Source organism: Corvus moneduloides, chromosome 20 (genome assembly GCF_009650955.1).
Source record: "Corvus moneduloides isolate bCorMon1 chromosome 20, bCorMon1.pri, whole genome shotgun sequence".
NCBI lineage: Eukaryota > Metazoa > Chordata > Aves > Passeriformes > Corvidae > Corvus > Corvus moneduloides.
In genome coordinates this window covers 5,320,663-5,344,646 of record NC_045495.1, presented here as the reverse complement: position 1 = coordinate 5,344,646, position 23,984 = coordinate 5,320,663, and the positions used below count along the sequence as shown (strand labels likewise).

General features: G+C 41.2%; 1 protein-coding gene and 1 non-coding gene across 2 annotated transcripts; both read left to right on the top strand.

Moving 5' to 3' along the window:
• Positions 1-874: 874 nt before the first annotated feature.
• On the top strand, positions 875-945 carry TRNAG-GCC. The gene has a single exon. It is a non-coding gene; the product is annotated as a tRNA-Gly (tRNA).
• CRCP (CGRP receptor component) lies at positions 925-23,743 on the top strand. The gene is made up of 6 exons (XM_032130126.1): positions 925-1,142; positions 3,750-3,786; positions 5,393-5,491; positions 7,664-7,758; positions 15,515-15,572; positions 22,636-23,743. Exons 1-6 carry the CDS (start codon positions 1,135-1,137, stop codon positions 22,777-22,779), a joined length of 441 nt encoding a protein of 146 aa, XP_031986017.1. The 5' UTR covers positions 925-1,134; the 3' UTR covers positions 22,780-23,743.
• Positions 23,744-23,984: the final 241 nt, after the last annotated feature.

Here is a 23,984-nt window from a genome sequence, read left to right as displayed (position 1 = left end):
GGGTTTTCAAATTAAAAGGGCTGAAAAGCTTTTGCAGTTGGCTTTTAAAATTTGCCCAGCACTTTTATATCTGGTGGTGAAAGCTCCTGGAAAACTGGGGGCTGCTCCTTGCCCACTGCCCTGGCACTGAAGACTGTTCCTAAAGCATTGAAGTTTGCTTATGTTACTCTGAATTGATTTAGGATTTGCAACACCCCAAGGAGAAGAAAAGGCTTAAAAGTGGGAGTGGAATTTTGTCTGGTTTGATTCTGGAGAAAAAAGTGGCTGGTGAGGTTTGTGCTGGAATTGCAAGGCAGAGGTTGGGGGGTACAAGTGACCCATTCAGTTCCCTAAATCCCTAAAAGGCTCTTAAATCCCTGCTGCAAGCAAGCAAATATATCTGTATGACACTCCTTAGGGAGTCAGTGGTGTTGTATTTGCATACAAAAATTTCCCCAATAAATTATGTCAAAATTAAGGAATTAATGCTTCCCTGGCCAGATAATTTTCCTTGCTGTTGCCACTAGGATTTTCAGCTGTTTGCACTCTTTGAAGTGTCACTGGTTTTACTGAGGATGAAAAGGGCTCTTGGTAAATTTAATAGCACATGGTTTAGCTGGGAAAGAGTCACGGTGACGGCTGGAAAAGACACAGACGAGTTTGATGGATCCATATTCGAGCGCTTTGAAAGACTGTTGGAGCATTACACAAGTACCTCAGCCTCGCAGTACTCCGCACAAGGTTAAAGATTTGATTTGAAAGAACTTCCGCGATACTGTTTTGCCTTTGTCACACTTAACAGGGGCTAATTGCCAATCTGTCAGACAAAAATTGATACCATTTTCTGTCTAATATACACACAAAGAGAGCCACGGGAAAAACCTTCACATCGCCGGCATTGGTGGTTCAGTGGTAGAATTCTCGCCTGCCACGCGGGAGGCCCGGGTTCGATTCCCGGCCAATGCAGCTGATACTTTTCCTTTTTTTTTCTCAGTTCCTTATTTCTCCTTCCTTTTCCGCTTCCGTTCCGGCCGCCAAATCCTCCTTCAGCTCCACCGGGTCTCGCCCCGCTGTTCCTCCGCCGTGTCCCGCTGGGCTGCGGGTGCCCGGGGGTAGCGGGAGGATCCTCGGGGAGGCCGCGCCGGGGAGGACAAGATGGAGGTGTAAGGAAGGGCCTGAGGGGGGAACGCAGGGCACGGGCGGGCCTCGGAGCCACCCTGCGTGGGCACAGCGGGCCTGCAGGGCCGGGGGTGCATCTCTGTGGGGTTTGTGTGGGGTATATCTCCATGAGGCGTGGGGGTACATCTATATGGGCCTGGGGTTTGTATAGGTATATCTATGTGTGGTGTGAGGGGGGACACATCCATGTGGGCCTGTGCGTGAGGGGTGTGAGGGTGCAATAAATCCATGAGGGGTTCATTGCCCCCAGCAGTGAGTTCAGGCATTCTGGTCAGTATCTGAGGGGTTTATTTTCTTTAAAACTCCAGCTGAAGCAGCTGTTGGGGCGAAAGGCGGCGTGGCTCGGCATGAATCCTGCTCTCATCCCCTCCTGTCCCCTCCTGCTCCCTCTGCCCTGGGAGAGGCAAAATGGGAATTTTTCTTTTCGGGGAGAGTTATTCCCGTGAGCTCTGTGCAGGAGCTGGAAATGCTGGAGAAGGAAAAACCTGAGGGGTTTGTGCCAGCGATTGCAAACACAGTAAGAGAGTCGGAATTTTGGCTGGTCGATATTTTAGAGCTGTTACACCAGGCAGCGGTTTGTGCTTTCCTACCACGTGTTTCAGGCACAAAATTATAGGATTTGACCTGTTTTGAAGCGTTAAAATCTCACGAGTTCTGTGGAGCTGGTTAAATTTCTAATTTTCATTTAATTTTCATTTATCTAATGAATGGGGCACTCATGAGCTGTATCCTCCAAAGTCACGGAGCTCCTGCAGCCATGTAACCCAGGGATGCTTTGTTATCATTAAATCTTCTCTACTATAAGATCTTCTCATATTAATTTATTAGCTCTAAAAAGTATTCATACTTTTGGCATTACCATGATTTTTTTTTTTTTCCTTTCTGGTGAAGTCTTACTCTCATAAAAATTAAGTGAACTGTATAGCGGACTGCTTAAAATATACATTACAATTCATTGTTCAGAATTTCTTGTTTCCTGACTGTAAAATTGGTAGCTGTGAGTCAGGACCGAAGGAAATTTTATTTCTACTGATACACAGAACTCCTTTAAACACAGGACTGCTTGAACATACCTTACAGTACCTTGCTGTGGATTCCTTTGAATCACTACTGCAAAAGTTTATCAGTTTATAGTTTTGGTATTTCAGCACAACAGAATTGTTGAAGATTTGAGACTGACTCATTGGCAGGAGTGAAAAAAAAAAGGTATTTTTCTGAATGGCAAAGCGGTTTGGAATGAAAAAAGGAAAGCAGTTGTCTTAAATAATTTCATTCTTACCCTCAGCTTGATTCCGCAGCCTCATTTGCATGGCGATGTATTTATTCCATACGAGCCTTTCAGCCGAACAATTCCATATGTAATTCTCCCTATAGAATGTCTTTGATCCGTGGGGATTTCTGTAGGGCCCGGCTGAATGCAAACATTCTGAAGACTTGCATTTACCTAACAACAAAAGCTATATATGGTTTGTAAAACATGAATGAAAAACTAATGCGTGCCTGAGCTCACTTGCTGAAGTTTCACTCGGGTCAGCGAAATGGAAGTTGAAGTTCATCTCAGCGTATTTTAGAAGGTCCCTTTTCATTTAAAAACAATGATAGAACCTGTGGAAGTTTGTGGATGCATTTACCATTTGAAAGTGATGAACGTGACAGTTCTATTCAGACGATTCACGGTGCTTAACAACACATTGTACCTTTTTTGTTCTTTTTTTTCTTTTTCCTAAGCTGCTGCACAGACCTGAGAAAGGCCTTTTTTTTCCTTTTGTATGGAAACTTTCTGTTGTTGTGGCTACTGACTGCTCAGCAGAATGTGTTGTTCAGGGAATATAGGATGTTCTGTGGCAGTTTTTCTCCCTGTTTTTACTTTAAATATATAAATTTACAATATCCAGGAGGAATAAAGTCATGATGTGCTTGGATCTGCAGTCACCCTGCCAGCCTTGGATAAGGATTCTTGCTTAATTGCGACTGAGAAAGTGAAAAATGAGAAACTCAGCCTTGCCCTTCTAATACAGGAATAGGCACAAGATGGAAAGAATAAATACAGAGAAAATGCAATAAATTGGGGTTTTTTTACTCAGTACAACACATATGAATTAAAGCCCTGTTTGTGTCTATACACACACATATGTCCATGGTACTAAAATACGGTGTGCTCTTGACTAACAAAGAAAATAGTGTGTATAATCTGAATTATTTCCCATCAGTCTTTATTTGAATAAAATCAGAGGCTTTTTTTCTAAGGAAGAAGCAAAGCAATTTGGTTTGAGTGTGTGAAATTGGGTGAGTGAGTAAAATAGGGTGGCTGAGTGGAAGGAGTGTGTTGTACAAGTGTCTTATGATTTATGGGGCAAACTGTAAATATTTATGTCATAATTCAATATTTATGTCATAATTCTACTGACAGTATGGAAAAAAATATTTTCCAGATATGGCAATTGTAGAGTCACTAAAATAAGATGCCTTGGCGCTTTTACTTATTTTTTTTAAAAAAACTCTGTGTTCTTTTAGTGTCTGTGACTCAGCAAAGAAAAACTTCAAACTGTTTCATTTGGGACATAATTAACTCTTTTCATTTTTCCTTTTAGAAAAGATGCAAATGCTGCATTGCTGAGTAACTTTGAGGTAAGTTTGTCTTCATTCTGGTTTTAAAGCAGCAATTAAAAGCTGTCATCAGTCCCTTGTATAATCTTTGGAAGCTGAAAACTGGCAGTGGCAATCAGCAAAACCTGCAGGGGATTTACTCCTCCTTGCATTTGGTTGGTTTTCAAGGAAAAAAAAAAAAAAGCTTTTTAAAGAAGATTTGGAAATGGTTTTGCTAGTAATGGGTACTGTGTTCCTGTATTGTGAGATTATTCCAAAGCAGGTGTTTTTCTCTCTCATTTTAAGGGAGGAAATGTTGTTTTAACTTGAGCCAGGTAATGGAAATATTTTGCTTTGCTGATTAATGTAATTTTTGGAGCAATTTTAATAACTCACATGGTTTTGTCTGTGTTATTGTATTGCTGAAGCTGGTTTTTATTGCAGCTGTTTCATTCTATTCTGCAATAAACCTCGAGGTGTTTTATCCTGAGCTGCATCTGTCTGCAAACAGCAGAGCAGGCGTCTGGTGGCTGTTAAATGGGCTTTAATGAGGACTTGGAGAGAACTCTCTTAAATTTCCTCTAAGATATAGATGATATCATGTCAGCCAAACTGGTGTTCAGTGCCTGGCTGTTAAAAACGTGTGAAAAACGTAGCAAATACGGCTTTTCAGAGCACTGATTCCCTCAAACTACTGATACCTTTCCGTTTACTCCACTTCCCTGTTGCAATTTCACTGGCAAAGTCAATATTCTGTAAATCAAGGGAATGCTTTGCCCAGAGAGTTCTTTCCCTGCAGTTCTTGTGGGAGCTTGGAGTTGTCTTTTTGTGTTTGTTGTCCAAGCTCACGGCCTGAGTTTGGGATTTCAGCACTGGCAGGTGTTCCTTTCTCATAGGAAGTGCAGTGTGAAGCAATTGCAGGATCTGCAGCTGATTGTAGTCGTATTTCTCACTGTCTCGAAATGTTTGGTTTCTTATTTCTCTGCACTTGTCAGTTTATAATTCCCTTGGGGCTGGATCTTGAGTGCAGCCAGGTAAACGTGAGGGGATTAACAGTGAGAAGTGCTCTGTTGCTTTGCTCTGGGTTTTGACTCTGGATATACTGCAAAGCCTGAAGCAAAACATCTGAAAAAGTTTCATTCATCTGTGTAAAACAGTCACACTTTTAAAAAAACATTTTACATCCTTATTCATCATTCTGGGACCAAAACATTTTTCATTTCAGTTGCTGGTCCATCCACCAAAACAGACACACATTTTTTGTTGGTTGGCTGATAGGATTTTTCCTGTTCTTTTTTGTTTTTTTTCATTTTTAATTGTATATAAAATATACAATTTTATATAATTATAATAATTATAATAATTATATAAAAATTGATGTTTTATTATATTTTATGTATAAATTTTATATTCTATATTTTATACTATGTTGTATATAACATTGTATATTATATAGTATAAAATCTAAATTATAAATATTTTATATTTATATAAAATATAAATATATAATATATATAATATATAACTTTTTATATATTTATTTTCTAGAAAATATAAAATGTTTATTTTTTATTTTCATTTTCCTGTTGTCATATTTTTAGGTTAAATACTCTCAGATGCTCTAAACCACTTTATTTTTTCTCTTTAGGTGTACCAGTTACTTACTGATCTCAAGCAGCAGCGTAAAGAGAGTGGCAAAACCAAGCAGAGCTCTGGGCAGCAGAATCTGAACACAATCATGTATGAGGTGAGTAGCACTGGGAAAGTCCTTTTACCCATTAGCTCAAGCTGCAATAATTCACATCCTCAGGGTTGTATATTTAATAATTTCGAATCAAATTTCCCCCAAATTTCAAATGTTTTATCTGCCACTTTTCTGTGCTCACTTTGTTGAAGTTGTAGGGTAACTGTGCTGTCAGGGAAGAGTTAGCTGCTGTTATTAAAACCTATAAAAGAGTTTCAAATCCCCTGGTTTGCAACTGTTTGGTTTTGTTGGGATTTTTTCAATTCTAAATATTCCATCCTTTTAAGGCACAGGGCAGAACTCGCTGTCATCTGGTGAATTTATGGTATCACCTGATCTGATAATTAAGCTGATGATTTCAAAGCTGAGGCACAGATCACATGGTATTTTTTTATTAACAGAATTAATAATCCTGTCAATAGAAACAAATTAATTCCCAGCTAAAACAGATCATTTAAATTTTTTTTTTGATCCGAAGAAACGCAAAACCACGCATACAAATAACATCACTTGGATGCCAGGTTGGTAATAAACATCTCATCCCTTGCTAGGAAGGAATTCTACAATTCTGTAATACAAATACCAACATTTAAAATATCCCAAATTAGCAACTTCCCAGAGCCTTGCAGTGAGACCCATTGTGTGTGTGCTGGAGAATTGCGTGAGCAGCACCATGACTGACAGGCAGCTGAAAGCACTTTGCCTTTGCTTGCATGAGTAATTCTGTTGAGCACTGAAACTACTCATGTGGATAAGATCTGGCCTAGGCTTTGGTTTTGTTTTAGTTCTGGTTTTGTTTGAAAAAGGTACAGAGTTGTAATTCCTAAGCCTTGCATTCAACAAAATAGGGGCTTACCAAAAATCTGAATTAAATCTTCATGGAGACTGACAGTCTCTTCCTGTACCTCTGGAAAAGGGGCTGAGGAAGATCCTGTAAGTAAAATTTATCAGGATGTACCTGAAATCTTTAATTGCTTTGTTATTCTATGTGTTAAATACCTATAGGAGGCTTGGGTGTGCAGCTGGTGTAAACTCTGGGTGTATTTTCTATGTTTGACTGAAAGAAAAGCAGAATTTCATCTTGCAGGATTGTCTCTGTATTTCTTCACAAGCTCCCTGCAGACTTGGATCTGTTGGCACTGAAGTAACTCCAAAGGAGCTTTGTTCTTCTGTATATTTGGCATTTTCATCGATTTGAAATTGCCAAGAAAAGATGAACCTGGAAGAGAAATTACTCCTGTGAAATAATTATATTACATGACAATATAATAATTTCATTTCAGTCATTGCTGGTGAATGACAACTTCATTTTATCTGAAAAGGTCAGGCAGGGCTTATAGAAAGTAATAATAAATTATAATTATTTACAGCTCTTCATTTTGGGGTTTTATTCAAGCAACAATAAATACTCAGGAAGATTTTAAGCCACTTCCAGTGAAAAGTCAGCTGTGAACTGGAATTTTTGTGCATTTTTTCAATCAACAGATTGATTTTTTTACTCAGGTCAGATTACATTGTGTCATGTAATTCCATTATCCACCTGCTCAATGTTGTTATTTTAAAGAAAGCAAATAAATGGAACATCTGCTGTCAAAGGCAGTTGAGGTTGGTGGGTGTTACATTTAAAAAGTGGATCAAAGTTTAATTGTCTCAAGTCAGATAAACATTTTTTAATAGCACAATATCCTTGCAGATTTCATAACAAGCCAATCTGCTTCTATGAACTTTAAATTGCCAAAAATACAGGTAAAGGATAAAAACAACCATAGATTAGAGAACTTAAAGAGAGATTTCTGGGCTGGCAGTGAGAATATCCCTGGCACTGAGCACATGAAAAGTTGGCAGAAGGGAATGTGGGTTTCAGGATGAATTGTGTTCAACTTTCCTGTGTGCTTTTAAAAGACAAAAGCCAAACAAGGAGCAAAACAAGGAAGCAAATGTCTGTCACAAACAGCAAGAGGATGTTTTTAGCAGACAAACCTAAAACCCACTCCTTCCCTGTCCTCTTCAACTTGCAATTTTGGGCTTTGAACAGCTCAAATAAAGTTGATTTCCAAACCTGAATTGATTTTCCAATTTTTCTCAATGCTTAGGAGACTTTTCCCAGTACTTGTTCCATACACAACTGGTAAAACAAGTGTGAAATAATACATATTTCCTTTCTGTCCCTTGCAGACACTGAAGTACATTTCAAAAACACCCTGCAGGTACCAGAGTCCTGAGACTGTCAGAGAGTTCCTGGTAGCAATGAAAGACCATAAATTAACCAAGTAAGTGGAGCTGTGCCTTTGAACAGAAGTAAAAACTCAATTAATGCTGAAAAACTGATCCCTGTGGACAGTGTGATCATCTGATTAATGGATTTTAGGTATTTTCTGGCATTATTTAAATGCTTAGCCAAACATCTTTTCCTTTGCTCATGGATGAGTACTTCCATCTTTTCTTTATGTTCTGTTTGTCCAGGATCTCTGAGATCTACATTTCAATTATTTAAATATTGTATCAACCAACCTTCCCTCCTCCCCCAGCAGTTTCTAATGAAGCTGAACATCCACTTCTTATTTTAGGAAGTTCTGCCTGGAAAAGAAAATATTTCCTTTGCAATTACAAGATTCCAAGGGCTTCTTTCCTCTTTGGCAGTGGTGTGAGTGCCTGTTCTTGAAGCACATAATCCTCTTGAAGCTCTGCAGAGTGGGTCTGAAGCCTGATAGAAACAGAAATGGAATCAGCTGGCCGCTTGTTTGGATAGCTCTCATCACTCCTCTGGCTTTTAAAGCAGAAAAAACCCAATATTTAGCTGCTTCTAAATGACTCCTCCTTCACTTCAAAGGAGGAGTTTATGCTGGAGAGACAACTGAGAGTGGTTTTATTCCCTGCTGGGAGGACTCCCAAGGAGTTCATCCTCTAGGAAAGAGGCTTTTCATTCATTTGGCTCTGGCACAAAATGCACAGTGAGAGCATCTGGAGTGCTGCAGGGCAAGTTTTTACCCTGTGCAGAGCAGAGAAAGCAGATTGTCAGCTCTTTGTTAGACTTTCAGTGCCCCCTCTCTACAGACAGTCACATCCAGCACAGCTCTGGTGCTGCTGGCATTGCACACACAGGGATGCTGCTCCTTGGGAATTTTGTCCTGGCTGTTGGAATTGTGCTTGGAGTACTTTCTTTGCCAGGTCAGTTAAGTCAGTGTTTAATCCTCCTGTAGCTCATTTTATACAGCAGGATACTCGTTTCTGTAGTGGGCAAAGTATCCTAATTATTTTCTGGAGGTATTGGAGCATGGAGAAAAGAAAATTCTCTGCAATAAAAATACTAGAGGTGTAAGGAGGTGGTAATATGGCACTGAAAGTGTCTTAAAATTGGCAGCAAACTATTTCTTGAGTAGTAGTGAGCATCCTTCCCTTCTGACAATGTAAACCAGCCCTTTTTGAAGAGAAGTAAGCAGTTTAGGAGGAACCAGCGGAAGGATGTAGCACAGCAAAAAGGCAGAGTAGGATTTTTCAGAGGAGAGGGAACTGAATGAGGTAGGTGTAAAACTCACATTAAAAATCAAAGGGTTTATTTTTGTTTAAAGCTCATTTCTAAACTTCTTTCAGGTAGAATTTGACCAGGACCTGAGGGTTAATTCTTAGTGTTACCACTTGAGGTACCTTGACTGCAACTGCTCCCCTGGATGGGATCTCCAAGAGTGAAATACTAAAAAATTTCAGTCATAACAGAGAAACTTCCAGCTACAAATTCTCTGTCTCCCACAGTGCTGAGCACTTTTGTAGAAGATCTACCCAAATATTCACCTTTCCACACCTGCTTGTTCAGGGAGCTGCAAAGGTTGGAATAGTTATAAGCTTTTAAATTAGCTTTTTGACTGCTTAATTTTTTATGGGTGCTCTGAGGTGCCTTTGGGTTTAGGTATCATCCTGTCTGTCCTTTTCCTGAGGCACTGAAGCAAGGGAATTATTCCCAAATCATTTCTTGTGCATAGCAGGATGAGAGTGAAGAGCCAGCCCCTGCTGTAGGTGACAAGTGTACTCTACTTATGACCTGGCAGAATTCAGATTTGTTCTGTGAGCATCCTGTACAACTTCTACTCTGTTAATCTCGCATCTGGTAAAGAACTTCCCAACTCTGCCACGTGCTTTGCAAAATAAAACCTACAATTGTTTCGTGTGATCCAGGCACTTCTTTTTCCTGATCTTTTCCATGCAGCCCCTTGAAGCCAGAAGTGCCAGGGCCCATCTGGCAGCCCCTTCACCCAAAACCAGAGAGCACGTGGGGTGCAATTACTCTTTAAAGCACTTCATGTTAAACCACTTAAAACAGTGATGCCTCCAAGGCAATTTGGAACTACCCTTGGGTTCCTAAGCAAGGTCATTTCAACACTGCTGCTCTTGTTAAATAAATGAGACACTAAAGGCTTTGATGGTTTCCATTCTGTGGGATGGAGGTGGTGTTTAGGGATTTCATTCCAGCTATCTGCCAGAGAGCTTTCTTCCCTTTGAGAGGAAGGATCTGCAGTGTTTGCTTTTCCAGGACCTTGCTTGCATGATCCCTGTAATGACCTTTCCTCCCACTAAGAGTAATGAACTCCAGTCTCTCTTTGCTGCTTCCTTTCTGGGTAAGGCACCCCAAACCGTGCTCTCTGAGCTGGTCAGACACTGTCTCTGCAGGTAGCTGATTAGATTTAAGATGTATTTGTGTTAATTGGGGTCTGTCCTCAGACAAAGCAATCTGGTTAAAGGGTCAGAAACGCCCCATCACCCCCTGCTGTTTCCCTGCCCTTTAAATTCCTTGTCATGAGTCCACCTCTAGTCAGAGGGGAAACAAATTAAGCAGCGTGTTGGTGTTCTTAATTAGGCTCAGCCTATTTCCTACGACGGGGGCTTTGGAGATCAGAAGGATTTGCAGCTCCGCCTGTGGGCTGTGACATTCCCTGCTCAGCCTGTGATTGCTGCCCTCAGCACTAGGTTGTGCTCGTGGATGGGAGAATCCCCAGCTGGGAAGAGAGAGCAGCCAGGGAAACAGCGGGAATTGAGGCACAGCAGAGCTTTGAATCAAGGGAATTCTTATTTTTCCTTCCACAACCCTGCAGGATGTCAGGCTGCAAATGGTGTCCCTGCTCCAGTGAGAGGACTGATAATAAAATGCTGGGAAATCCTGCAGTTCCTGGAAAATCACCTCAAATCCTTCTGTTCTCACTGATATTTGCCACTCAAAATAACAGGTTAACAGAGCAGCATCCATTTAGTGATGGATTTGTCTCATTAGTGTTCCAGACAAAAAAAAAAAAAGCTTCCTAAAAAGCAGATTTCAAAAATAAACACCAATGTGTGCAAACAAATCTTCCAGAGTCATTTCAGAGAGCTGCCTGCTAAATGGAGCAAATTCAAAGCCATCTAAACAGATATTTCACTGATACAATTAAGGTGTGGTAAAAGAGCTTTTCCCATAACTTTTCATCATTATTTTGGTAAAATTGAAACTGTAGAACTGAGAAATTTTTAGAGCTAAAGCTCTGAACCCACATAATGAATTTTATTATTACCTTGTTGAGGCCTCAAGCTTTGGCTAAAGCTCCAGTTCAGTGAGCCATGTTGTACTTGGAAATAGAGTTTGCCACTAGCAGCTAATTTTCCAGTTTTAGTGCCTGGAATGGCTTCATATTTTGTAAGATATAGTGAATTGCATTGCATGAAAAGAACATTTATTAAGCTGGAGCTCTGTAATTATGGTTAAGTAAAAAAAATAAAATACTTGTTCTCCTTCCTGTTACTGATAGCCTATCTTGGATCTAATTTTGGAATGACTAAATTTCCAATCACTGCATATTATTATAAATTTTTAAAAACTGGACAAGAACATTGCCCTTTTTGTCTTGAAATCAACACAGTCGAGGAAGTGTTGAGCTGAAAATCTTCAGTGCTTTTAGAAAGTATTTTCCCTCATGACTGCCAAGAACTACAGCAGATACAAACCTCTGCAATATGAAAGGCTGAAGGATTTGCTTTGTAATTTTTGTCTCCTCCAGAGCTTTCAAAATGAATATTCGACAGCAAGTCAGGATGGTGCTCATTGAACAACAGCATCATTTAAGAGATTTTAAAAAGATTATTCCAGCTTTTCCAGTGGGAATCCCTGTGGAGAATCACAGCACCCACTGTGATTTCCCACTTTGGGAAAATCCTCCCTCAGCCAGACCCCGTGCTCAGGATTCAGACATCAAACACGAGTTGCCATGGTTGATTCAGGACTATGGGATTTATATTTCCAGCAGGAATAAAACCCCTGCTTATGTGTCCAGCTGTTACTTCATGGTTTTCCTAGCAACTCTCAAACACCCATTCCTGAGGATAAATTTGCCTCTGCACAGATGTTTGAAGGGTTTTTTTAGCTCTCAGTGCTGGATCTTGGCACTGTTCTCTCCTTACCCAGACCTCTTGCTGGAAAAACACTCTGGGAGTTCAGTAGATTAAAAAATGGGCAATACCAACACACCTATGAGATTTTGGTTAAAATATAAACTGCCAAAATTTGCTCAGTGATAATAGAAAATAGTGCATTTTGTCTGAATTTCCACAAGAGCATGGAACTATTTGTGTTATTTTTAAGAATGGATGTATCAATGTAGGAATGTGCTGTCTGTTCTGTCTGCTCTGGTGTGATCTTGAACACAACCCACTGGTGGTTTTTGTCTTGCGGATCTGTTCTTTAGGATTTTTAGGATGTAACTCAACATCTTCACCTCCTCCAACACTTTCCCCTCGTACAGACCTCAGACTCATTTTCCTCCCCTGTAACAGCACACATTTTTGTCCCCAGGAGCCTGAGCTTTGTGTGTGTCCCCAAACGTATCCAGAGTGTTTTTCCCTCCGCTGGAAAAGCTGCTCTTGGCTCCAGCTGAGTCTCAGAGCTGCAGGATGTGGGCTGCAGGCTCAGCCCCACAGCATTAATTACCATTTTGGGATTTCTCACCAGGCAGGTCCTGTACAAGTCTGCAGCACGGACCATTAACTCTGATTAGTGGAATCTTGTTTTTATGTGAGAAAATTGCTTTCAACTGTCACTCATCTTTTGGATGGATTCTTCTCTTGAATGAGCAGCTTTCGTGTTCCAAACTGTTACCAAAATTCAGGCAGAGCAGGGAAAATTCAGATGCTGAAGTTTGGGGGCAATGAAGCTGAAAATGTTCTTCACCTTCAGTTTGGATGAATGGGACAGTTCCCCTTTTTATTTAACAAGCATCAGTGTGCCATGCATGCTGTAGAAAGTGTCAAGATGAATTCATGGGAGCTGGAAAAAGTTAATTTTACTTTTTAGATTTAATGGAGCATGAACTAAATTCAGGCTTATGTGTGTGCCCATGCCAAACACTGCAGTCAGGGCTGATCCTAATGCATGGTTGCCTTGCTTAAAGCTAATCTCTGATGAAATTGTGGTTATTCAGGTTTTAATTTGTGTATGTGCTGTCAGGAAATTCCAGGTACACAGAGAGCTTGGTCCTAGCAGTCCATTTTTGGGATCAGACACAGAGAGCCTGGTCCTAGCTATTAATTTTTGGGATCACTATTAAAAAGGTGCAGTGGGTACAGAGCTCCAACTCAAACCACTACCTTCTGCTGAGGGCTGAGCAATGCAGTTTGCTATTAAATGAAATTTAGAGACATTTTGTGAGTGTTTGTTTCAAGGGGATGCATTGCTTACCTCATAATTCCATATTAACATCTCTAAAGATCGTTATGTTGGAGTGTTAATTAGTGCTCGCACTGCACAAGCAGCTCTAGATGAAATATGGCATTTATGCAGCTTCTGGGGATTTTCTTTTTGCACCCTGCTGCTTGTTCTTTTGTGATGTTCTGCATCATTTTCCAGTAGGGAGCTTTGCTGATCAAAACCAGGCATGAAATCCTTCAGCTGACACGTTTGAACATGTTAATCACTTGTAAGTTGTCTCTCATTCTTCTGTACACATTTTTAAAAACTTCAAATACCCTGAAATGATGTTTTTAGGATCTGTTTGGCCTGATGTAAAATTTCTGTCTATTCCCTAATGAGTTAGAGTGATGTTAATGGCTTATAAGCAAAAAGTCTTGGAGAGGTGACCTTTTTTTTACTGTGCCCTCTATTTCTTCAGGAAACAGGAGCAGTTTCACTAATTGATTGTTTTAGTCACAGTGTGTAATTGTTGATAATTTACTTCTGCTTGCTGCTGGGCCAGTAATCTTCCTGTGATAAACACAGCTCTACCTGCTTTAAAATAGCTCTGGATAAATCAGGTTTGCATTCTTTAGCTCAGCAACAAAATGGCTTTGCTGTTTGATCCTCTTTATTTGGCTCTGGAGTTTTGCTGGCAGGGAATTTCAAGGATATTACTTTGAAAAGAAGAAGATGAGGAAATTTATTTAGTAAAAGTCAAATTTGCTTTATCTGGAGGAGCAGTGGAGCTGTAGGGTTGGGATGTGTCTGCTACAAAAGAGAAGAAGGAGTTGTTTGAGAAGGCTCTGATCTCAGAAGTGGCAGTGCAAGAGAAATTTGGGTAAAATATGAATTCATCACACAGTCTGGCTTTGTAAGAAGGGCTGGGCGAAGAGGAGGAGGGAGGTTTTTACAAGGAGGATCCTCAGAGAAGCTGTTTGAGAGCTCTGGAAAATGAGGCACCAATACTTGCTTGGCCAGGGAGCAAAGCAAAGAACACTGAAAGTAGCATTGCTGTGCCTCCAGCAGGCACCAAAGCAGGGAATTTCCCAGCTCTGGAGGAGAAACCATTAAATCTGTCACACATCCAGCTGAATTGGCCAGATTTTTGTACAGTAAAGAGATAATTTAATATTCTTTACTCAGCTTGCATGGCAGTGCTGCCTTTAGCTTCACTTTGACACGAGTGAGTTTTCTGTGTTATTGATTCCTTAAATCACCTGCTTTCCACGTAAAGGATTTGAATGCTCATCTCCTGTCATTGTTGAGGTTATTTTCCTGTTTTTTATGACAATGGGAGATGGCAGCAGTTAGAAACACCTCATCTTTCTGCCAGTAAAGCAGCCAGCAGTGCTCTGAGTTCAGAGCTCAATCCAGCCGTGCTCTCCAGAGCCTCATGTTGTAAACAGCAAATAGATCCGAGTGATTAACTTGGGAAAACAGAGGAGGTGTGTTCCCTGCTTCCCTTCACCAGTGGAAACATATTTTGGCTCTCCAAAAGCAGAGAAATCGAATAATAAATAAACAAATAGGAGCATTTCTTGGAGCTTTCTGTTAGGAATTGTTAGTATCTCACAAATGCTGTGTTGAAAATTGACAAGCTTTTCTTCTGAAGCTGAAAGTCACGATTAAAATGGACATTTTAGCTGGACCATCCAGCAGGCAGCGGCAGAGGCCATTTGAAATGAAATTATATCTCTGAGGTATCTCCAGACGCACAGAAATCGTTGGTTGTAAACATGGAGTGATCTGTGTTCTCTTAAAAGCTGTGAGGTTGCCTTTTTAAACAACCCCCAGGGGAAAACCCATCAGAATCAGCTTAAATACACTTTAAAGATGCCCTATAAACAGTAATAAATTCCAAGCTTTGATTTTGCACGTTGCAGTTCCCTGCTGTAGCTTTGTATTTGCAGTGGGCTAAAAGGATGAACAAGTGGCTGCCATTGGATGGGGTTGTAACTCCTTAGGTATGAAAATTGTTCTTGTGGCTGTGTGTTCATAGCAGAAGTTTTTGATCTCTCCTAAGTTGTTCAACATTTCTGCACAGCATTAACAAAGCAGCAGTTAATTAATGCTTGCACAGTAACGATCTAAGAGTCTCTGCTTGCCACCTTGGGCTGGAGGTGGCAACAGCAGCGTGGCTAAACACAGGAAAGTACCCAGAATATTAAAATATGCAAATCATGGCCATTGAGCCACACTGCAAACCCAGTCAGGGTTATTCCTGGCGGTGACATTTCATCCCTAAGTTATCAGGAATGTGTTTGCATCACTCCAGGCATTTGAGGGGATCCTCAAACCACTCACTAATGTGGATTGTCTTACCCTGTGCTTTTACCCAGGGCAGAAAAGCTGCAGCTGCTGAACCACAGGCCTGTGACTGCAGTGGAAATCCAGCTGGTGAGTAACAATGCCTGGGCCTGTTCAAAGCTTAACTGGAAGCAGCTTTAACCTTGGAGATCAATTGAATAATTGCTTTCTCATGGCCAGTGATTGAATGTATCCCTTTATGCACATTTTACATCCACGGTTTCAAATCCATTCAGTTTCCTGTCAGAGCCCTCCTCAGAGTCCTCTCAGACACATTCTCCCCCTCTGATTGCTTCAGTGTCACATTTAGTGTCACATTTAAACTGCTGTCAAATTTAAATTGCTTCAGTGTCACATTTAAACTGCCCAAAGCAGTCATTAAAGGTGATTTATTAAAGTATTGCAAATAAGAATGTATTTAATCTTTTTGCTGCTGCAGCTCTGTGATGGAATACTTCATTTTTTGACATTTTCCCCGATTGTTGTGATGGCAGGGTTACATGAAAGTCAAAAATTCTAAAAAGAAGTGAGCAGTGATGCAGAATGAAAAATGGCTATAAAGAGACTTTTTGATGGAAAGTAGCCATTGTCAATCTAAGAATAATTCAGTTATAAAGAGGGATTGTCACTACATAGAAATAGGTGCTTACATTCTCTCAAATATCTCCTCAGGAATACAAACCCCTGTGGTAATAAAGAGATTGTTATAATCAGGATATTATTTCAAGAAAGATCTCTTGCATTAAGAACATCTGGTTGCAATCTTCCCCTGAAGTCAAGCTGAGGAGGAACAGGATCATATTTGGCTGCAAAAAAAGGGAAGGATTAAAGAGGGACCAGTAGGACAATTTTTCTTCTGTCACCCAGGAGCAGAGATTAAAATGCTGAAGGCATCTCAGAAGAATGATTCCAGCTGAGGAATTAATGCTGTGTTTTGTGGCTGAGGAGATCAATGTCCATCAGCAGCCCAAGCAGGAGCTTTAAGGCTTTAAGTTAGAAGCCATGATTTGGAGCCTGTCTCACACCTTTGTTAGCTTTATGTGCTCAGACAGATTTATTTTATTGCCATCTGCAGGGTTTTCTTCCCTTCTTTAAATGCAATCATCTCTTGGGCTCTCAGGTGACTGCATGGCTTTGTCTTGTCTCTTCCCTCCTGTCCTACCTGGTTCATTGTTACCCTACCTACCCATAAAATATTGAAAATAGTTTGCTCCCATGTCATGTTTGAAGAAAATTGAGAATTTGGGGCCTTTCTATCAGGTGTCTGTAGAGTGTCATACTTTAGATATTCCAAGTTCTATAGCATCAAAGTTAAATAAAACTAATTGCTGAATCTTAGAGAACACAGACACAAGATTTGAGTTCAGTGTCAATTCATTATTGATCCAAACCCTTCTCTGATGATCTAAAACAACTTGTGAAAAATGTAATATTTGTACCTTGGGGGCTTAGCCTGAATTTGTATCTTCATGGAAATACTGGGGATGCAGCTGCTCCTGTTCCACTGTGATTCCCCTGTAATTCCCAGGGCAAGTTTCCCCCAGATCAGTATCCAGTGGTGTGAGTTGCCTGGATTGTTAACACTGGGTCAGATGAACCCTCCCCAAAATCGCAGCACATCTGAAAGTGCTTCCATCAAAGCCTTTGGAGCTCAGGGGCTGCTGGGGAACTGCAGGTTGGTGTTGTTACTGAAATCCAGAGCCTGGGAGAAGCAAGGTAATAATTCTGCTGTTCAATTGCTGGCTTGGATCCTTCTTTTGATGAGGACAGAGGTTGTAGCAATCACTGAACACACAAAATCTGCCTTCTCTGGGTATAAAATAACACAGAGGTCACCCACACACATTTCCTGCAGGAGAGTCCATTCCCTGCAGCTGATGGATGAGACACAACCTGCTGAGAAGTGAATTTTGGCTCTAAAATGGCCTTGATTCTCTTCTCACTGAACTTGCCCCTGCCTCTCCAAAGCTTTGAGTGGCTGCTGGACCTGAATCAGAAATAAATGATGGGGGAAACTTCTGAGCAGTTTCTGGAATGGGGCACATCAATCTTCTTTTTCAGAAAGCTTTAAACAAAATGCCAGACGAGTCAAAGCTGTCTCTCACTTGCTCAGTTTTGATGTCTCAAACTTTAACTCAGTGCAGCCTGACCACAGAATGGAGTCTGATTTACCTGACAGGCTCATGGGAGAGGATAATTATAATTATTGCTGCTTTTTGCCTTTCCAGCTTTTTAGTTTTTTTACTCTGCCTCTACTAAAATTCTGTATTTTTTTTTATTCCCTATTTTTAGCTGTATGCAAACAATAAATCCATTTTGATAACGTTATTTTGCAGCTAAAAAAGCAAATTTCTGTTGTGATCTTTTGATATCAAGGTCTTTTGTAAGCCTTAATGCATAAATTGCTGCCATTGTCCATCTTTGTCTTTTCCAGCCTCTGTGCCAGGATTTATTTTCCAACAACAATAGCAACAAAAGGAGCATGAAATTCAAATTCCTACCCCACAGGGTAAATCACTGTACACATTGCAGCTATCTTGACCTCCTGTTTTAATCTTTAACGTATGTTGGGCCTGGCTCAGTGATTCCCAAAAGGAGGAAATAAAAAGTGAGGGATTTTCATGTCTCCATGAGAGTGGTTCAGCTTTACTTGATGCTGGTGGGCTTTAAGATGAAGCATCATCTTTTTTAAGGAACAAATTACTCCACGTTTTTCTCTCTGAGTGGAAAAGCAGATTTGAATTTTGTGCTTTTTAAAGCTGTATTTCCACCTTGGAGAGTTTCATTCCTGTGTGCATAACCAGGCTGGCACGTTGGCTTTTATTGGAAAATAATAACGGGAAGTATTTTGGAAAACAGAAGATCTTAAGAGGCTTTAAACATTTTATTTTCTCAACAATGTATTTTGCCTTCCCCTTGGTTAATTATCTCTGAGGGACATGAATCCAATCATTCAGTCTTTTATTTCTTTTTTTTTAATGTGCTTTTTTCCTATTAGTGTGGTGGGGCTGAGCAATTTCAAATCACTGCTTAAAAGAGGAAATAACAGTGATTTTCTTACCAAACATCTCCCTCTTACACTGGAGTTAAATTATGTGCTTGATTGCTTTGGAGATGATCAGAGCCCCCATTTCCTTTATTACTGATTATTTTTAAATGGAATTCTTAGCTTATTATTCAAATAAACAACAGCTTTTAACCCACAGGTTCTTCTGTGATGCTGAGGTTTGTTCCCCACCAAATATTGAGAGAATTTCTCAATTCTTTCAGGACTTTTGGGGGTTCTTCAATGCGGCTTTATTTATTCTTCATTCTTTATTTATTGTTCTGTCTCTGGAGACTAAACCAAATAAACATTAGCATGAAAGCAGCACAGAGAGGAGGATGAGGTCTCTTAAATTCTGCTTTTATTTGGGTAAGCACTAAAGACACGGTATGGCTTGAATTAAGGATGTTTGTCCTTGTTTCACTGGGTAAAAAAAGGAATTTAGACAATCCTGAGTGTCTGTGGGGACAGATTTGGTGCTCACATTTGTCCATGGCACTACGAACATAGAATTGCACCTCAATTTATGAATAACCACTTTGATCCCCAGGATTATCTTCACAGGCTGGCTGTTAATTTCTGAAAATTAAATTTGAGCTGCGGGGGGAACATGCTGCTTTTAGTTTGAGCTGGGAGAATTTGATGCCAATTAATTGATAAAGTTTTGCTGATTCTTTCTTTGATTAGATATAGAGCATTGTGGCAACGAAATGGGAGCATTTATGAATCTGTTGCAATGGAAATGGAGTAACAAACTGCTCTAATTTGGGTGAAATACAAATGATTAGAGAGGCCTGAGCTGAGGGAATTATCCTGCCCACATTTCACAGATAACACACACTCTTTGTGTTTATGAAGGACACTGATGTGCTGCAGCAATTTTTCCTAAACCCCTGGAGTTATTTTGGGATAGCACAGCCTTGAATGCTGAAAAGCAGCCGTGACTTGGGAATTATTTAGGACATCAGGGGGCTTTTAATGCATAAATGATATTTCTGTCACACTGCCCTCACCCAAATCTCCAGATACTGAGGGCCAGCAGCACTTTGCTCAGAAATACCCCAAACTTTTCACATGGCACCATCTGTGAGGGGAAATTATTCCCATTTGGGCTGTGTGGCACTGCCAGCATCAACATCTGAGCTCATCCACTCCGCTCAAATATTTGCATTTTTGTTTTCTTTACTATAAACTTTGCATTCCTGGCTGCTTATGGGCTGAGTCTGGCTCTTGAGCAGTTTCAGCCGAGTGCAAGGCTTTTTGCTGGAGATTTTCTCCAAGATTGGTGAAATTGCTGCTGGAAAAGGAGGTACTTGGAATACAATTGGGGGGGTTTTGCCTCGTAGGCTTCTTCTTGCACCTCCTTTCTCTTCTCAGCACCATATTTCTTAGTGCTATCAGCATCAGAAGTATTTTGTCTCACAGTTATAAATCAGGAGGCTGTGAGAACAGCTGTTGAATGTAGAATGAGCCTCTGAGTGACCTGCTCTTCCCCCCGAGATCTGTTTTCTTTTAGGACAGTTTCATTTGCCTCTTTATCTGCATGCTGTCTGTGCCTCATTCTTGAATTTTCCCTTTTGGCTCGTTGCTTTGCTGCTTCCTCACTGCTTATGTTTTCATAAATCAGGCTCAGGCTGGTTTTCACTTCCTGGAAGAGTGAAAAAAATTGATTTTCACAGTTTGTGCTTTTGATCCTTTAAAATCTTGAATAACATCACAACAAAATAAGGCTGAAGCATCAACTTGACTAAGAAGCTGTCTGTCCATCCTGCTAAATGTTGATTTGTGTCTGTTGGTGTGTGAGCTGCTGGAGAGGCACCAAGACGTGGATTTGCTGGAGCGGTTGAAGGAATTCCCATGTCCCTCTGGATCTGTCAGCAGAAGGGAATTTGGAGCTCCACCCCCTCCTCAGTGCAGGCATCTCCCTTTAAAGACGCTTTTCACAACGTTTTAATGAGACAGCACTTACAGCACCAGAGTATCTGAAACACCAGAGATGATTTCCTTTCATCAGCTTTGTGCTCAAGTGGAATTTCTGGGGCTGCCAGAGCAACCCCCGGAGCTGCAGTGTCTGTCCCTGCAGTTTGTCAGCCTCGTGCTCTGCCAGAAAAATTGACATCAGTGAGGTTGTTCATACTGGGAGTTGGGGCATTACTCATTGGGAGTCACTGGGGAGCAGCGAAGAAAACAGGGATTAGACTTGTTCTGCCTTAAATTCAGAAGTTGCTAAGAGCTGGTGCTGATCTAGAACTCCCTGGTTTTTATTTGCCAGCACCTAAGGGAGAAGGTGGAGGGGAAAAAAGGGAGAGGAGATACAGATATAGATAAAATGGGAAGAGGGTTGGACTTTATGTCATGCCATAAATCAAATCTAAACAAGGCCAAGTGCCATTTTTCTGAGGGATGGTAACAAATGTGGTTCAGTCATCCTACCTGGAGGCATATTCCCTGTCCAAAGCACCTGGGTTGGTTCTTTGTACAGCTCCTGCTCCTACAGCACCCACCCCACCTTTAAAACCCAGTATAACAAGAATGAATAACCTCATAATCCAGTCTGAAAGCCAGGCTGATAATCCTCTCTGAAATTTAATAGCAAAGGTCATCTGGAGAGGAGTGATTTGTCAGCAGCGATGGCACCAAGGAGTGGGTGGAACAGATTTTATCATGGAATCACACAATCCCAAAATAGTTTGGGCTGGGAGAGACCTGAAAGAACATTTAGTTCCATCCCCCCTGCCAGGGACAGGGACGACTTCCACACTTCGTGGTGTGATGCTGATGCTCCAAGGTGTGCTGAGATGATTCCCTGTGGGAATTGCCTGGCAGGAGTCAGCTGCCAGCCCTGCAGGGGTTCTTCCACCCAGGGCAGGAGGATTTTGACTGTGTTTGAGCACAGGGTGTGCAGAGGAGCAGCTGCTGGGAACCAGAGCCAGGGCTGCTGTTCAAGCCAGTATCCTACAGTAGTTGTTGAGCTAACAGTGCTTGGAAAGCCACTCCACAGGGAACTTCATCCTTTGATGGGAATAGTCCCCAGAAAGTCGTTTGCAAATGGAAATTCACTGTCTGCCTTTTGCCGAGGAGTGGATTCTCTCTGTGTGTGCTTCCACGCCAGGATCTGTGGATGACTCTGATGAAAGATGATCAGATTGTGCAAAGAGGGCTCAGAGGACTCCAATGAAAAACAGAAATTAACTGAATGTCCCACTCTGCTTTTCAGAAGGCAAGAGGCATCTGAAGAGCTGGCAATTCACAGCTAGAGCTGATTAAACCTGCACTGACTTGGAACCAGCATTAATATAAATCACTGCTCTTCAAAGGCCATTTTCAAGGACTTGGTATAAAAAAAGAAAACTCCAACCCCACAATCCTAATTGGTTTCATTTCTGTTTGAAGAGTTCTTCTGACTTGCTTTTCCAGTCCTCTGACAAGCTTTTTTTCCTTTTAACAGCTGCCTATAAATTAGGGCAGTTGTTTCACTGGTAGCAGTGATGTAAAAGTTGCCACAGCTCCACAGTGGGAGTACATCCCTAATTAATCTTCTGGAATCATGGAGCTGATTCATGACAGTGTTTTTTGTTTTGTTCAGAGCTTTTAAATGTCTTTATATCCTGGAATCTCCCAATCCAAGCAGATTCGAGTGGAGTACAGCTGCTGTAGGATGAGGTGGTTTCTTTTATGAGCTGATTATTTCCAGTGTAGGTGCTGGATGAGATGCCAAGATTCCGGGAACCTCTCTCAGGGTATCCCATGAAAACACAGAAACTTGGGGAAAGAAGGTCTGGAAGGCGGGGCTGCATCTGAGCTGTAGGAAAAGCCAGGCTCAGGACATGGTTGAGAGAGGCTTTAGGATAAGGCAGGCTGTTCCCAGTGTGATGTTTTCCTTGCTGTAAAGAAAGCAGGATCTCATTACAGAGTGCCAATTGTCGTGGTTAACAATGGAGTTCTTTCTTTTTTTCAAAATACTGCAAGAGCTCTGCTTTGTAAAATGCTTTTGTGATGAGCTCAGGCTGTGTCTTGACAAAGTCTTCCCCACTGAGTTGAGTCCTTCTCTCTGAGGGAGCAAGTGTGGATTTAATGATGCCAATGGGGGTTGTTTTTGACCTGCAGATGGTGGAAGAAAGCGAGGAGAGGCTGACAGAGGAGCAGATCGAGTCACTCCTCCAGACAGTCACCAGCATCCTGCCAGGGGATCCAGAGGAACAGCAGAGAGACTCAGCAATGGCAACAGAAGACAAAGGTGACCAGGCATAGGAGGCACCTGGCAGCAGTTTCAGAAGAGAACCAGCTGATACCAGTCTGGGTTTGATACCTGTTCAATCCTGTGTTGGACATAACTGTAAAATATATTCAAATTTTTATGACTTGGAGGTGATGAGGGAACCAACTGTTCACAAGCAAGCAGGGAAAAAAGGACATTATTGTTTGGGTGTTTTGTCATAAACAGGGGTGACAGTGCCAGAGTTTGCAGTGGAGCAGCCTGAGGAGTGCTGGGGCTCAGCATCTTTTGGGATTTTTCCATTTCCCATGGAAGGACAGCTGGACATTTGAATAGGCAGTGTTTGAATCAGCATAGCAGTGCTGCAGTGGGAATTCCTTTCAGAAGCTTTGCAATTGCCCAAGTGCCTTCCAGAGCAGGAGCTGCCATGCAAAGCAAATTTTTGGGGCCCTTTGCAGAGCTGAGCACAGGCAGGGATGTACAGGAGCTGCTTAGGGTCTGGCCAGGCACTCCCAAATCGTGGCATCCTGGAATTGAGAGGATCTGAGGGAGGGCAATTTAAGGATGTCTGACAGTCCCTCCTCAAGAAAAGAAATCCAGATCACCCAGCAAATTGCACTGAATTCAGAGGGGTTGAAGCTGTGAAATCAAAGCTCAGCAGAATATTGAGGTGTCTCTTTTCCCTCTGAACATTTATTCCAATATTTACACACAGACAAGGCACTCCTGTGATGGAGGAATAAATGAGCCAACACTGAGCCCCTAATCTGGTTTGGAAAAACAAGAGTCAGTCCTGGATGAAGCAGAATTTCCTGAGCTTTTTTGTCTGATTAAGGATTTCAGGATCAAGTATTTCATGTTGAAAGCCTTGGTGATTATAATAAATCATTTGTGTGTGAGTATCCACACACAGTCAGCCACTGGTTTCTGTTGTGGCTGCAGACCATTCTTTTATAATTATGATGATGTACTGGAAATAGAAATAAAATTTTAAGTACATCCTGGGAGTTTCGTGACTTACAGGCAAGATGAAGTCAGAATATCTGACTTTTCCCTCCCTCCTCAGCTCTGTCATGGGTTTATTTTATGTTTTTATGCAAAGAGTTTATGCTTTCTGAGCTTTAGTTGTGTGGTGTATGAAAGGGACTGATAAATTCCAGTGTCTGGGGGATTTGTCACACTCATTTTCATGGTGTTTAAGCTTCTTTGATGCGTGGAAAGAAAACTATTGGAAAAATAT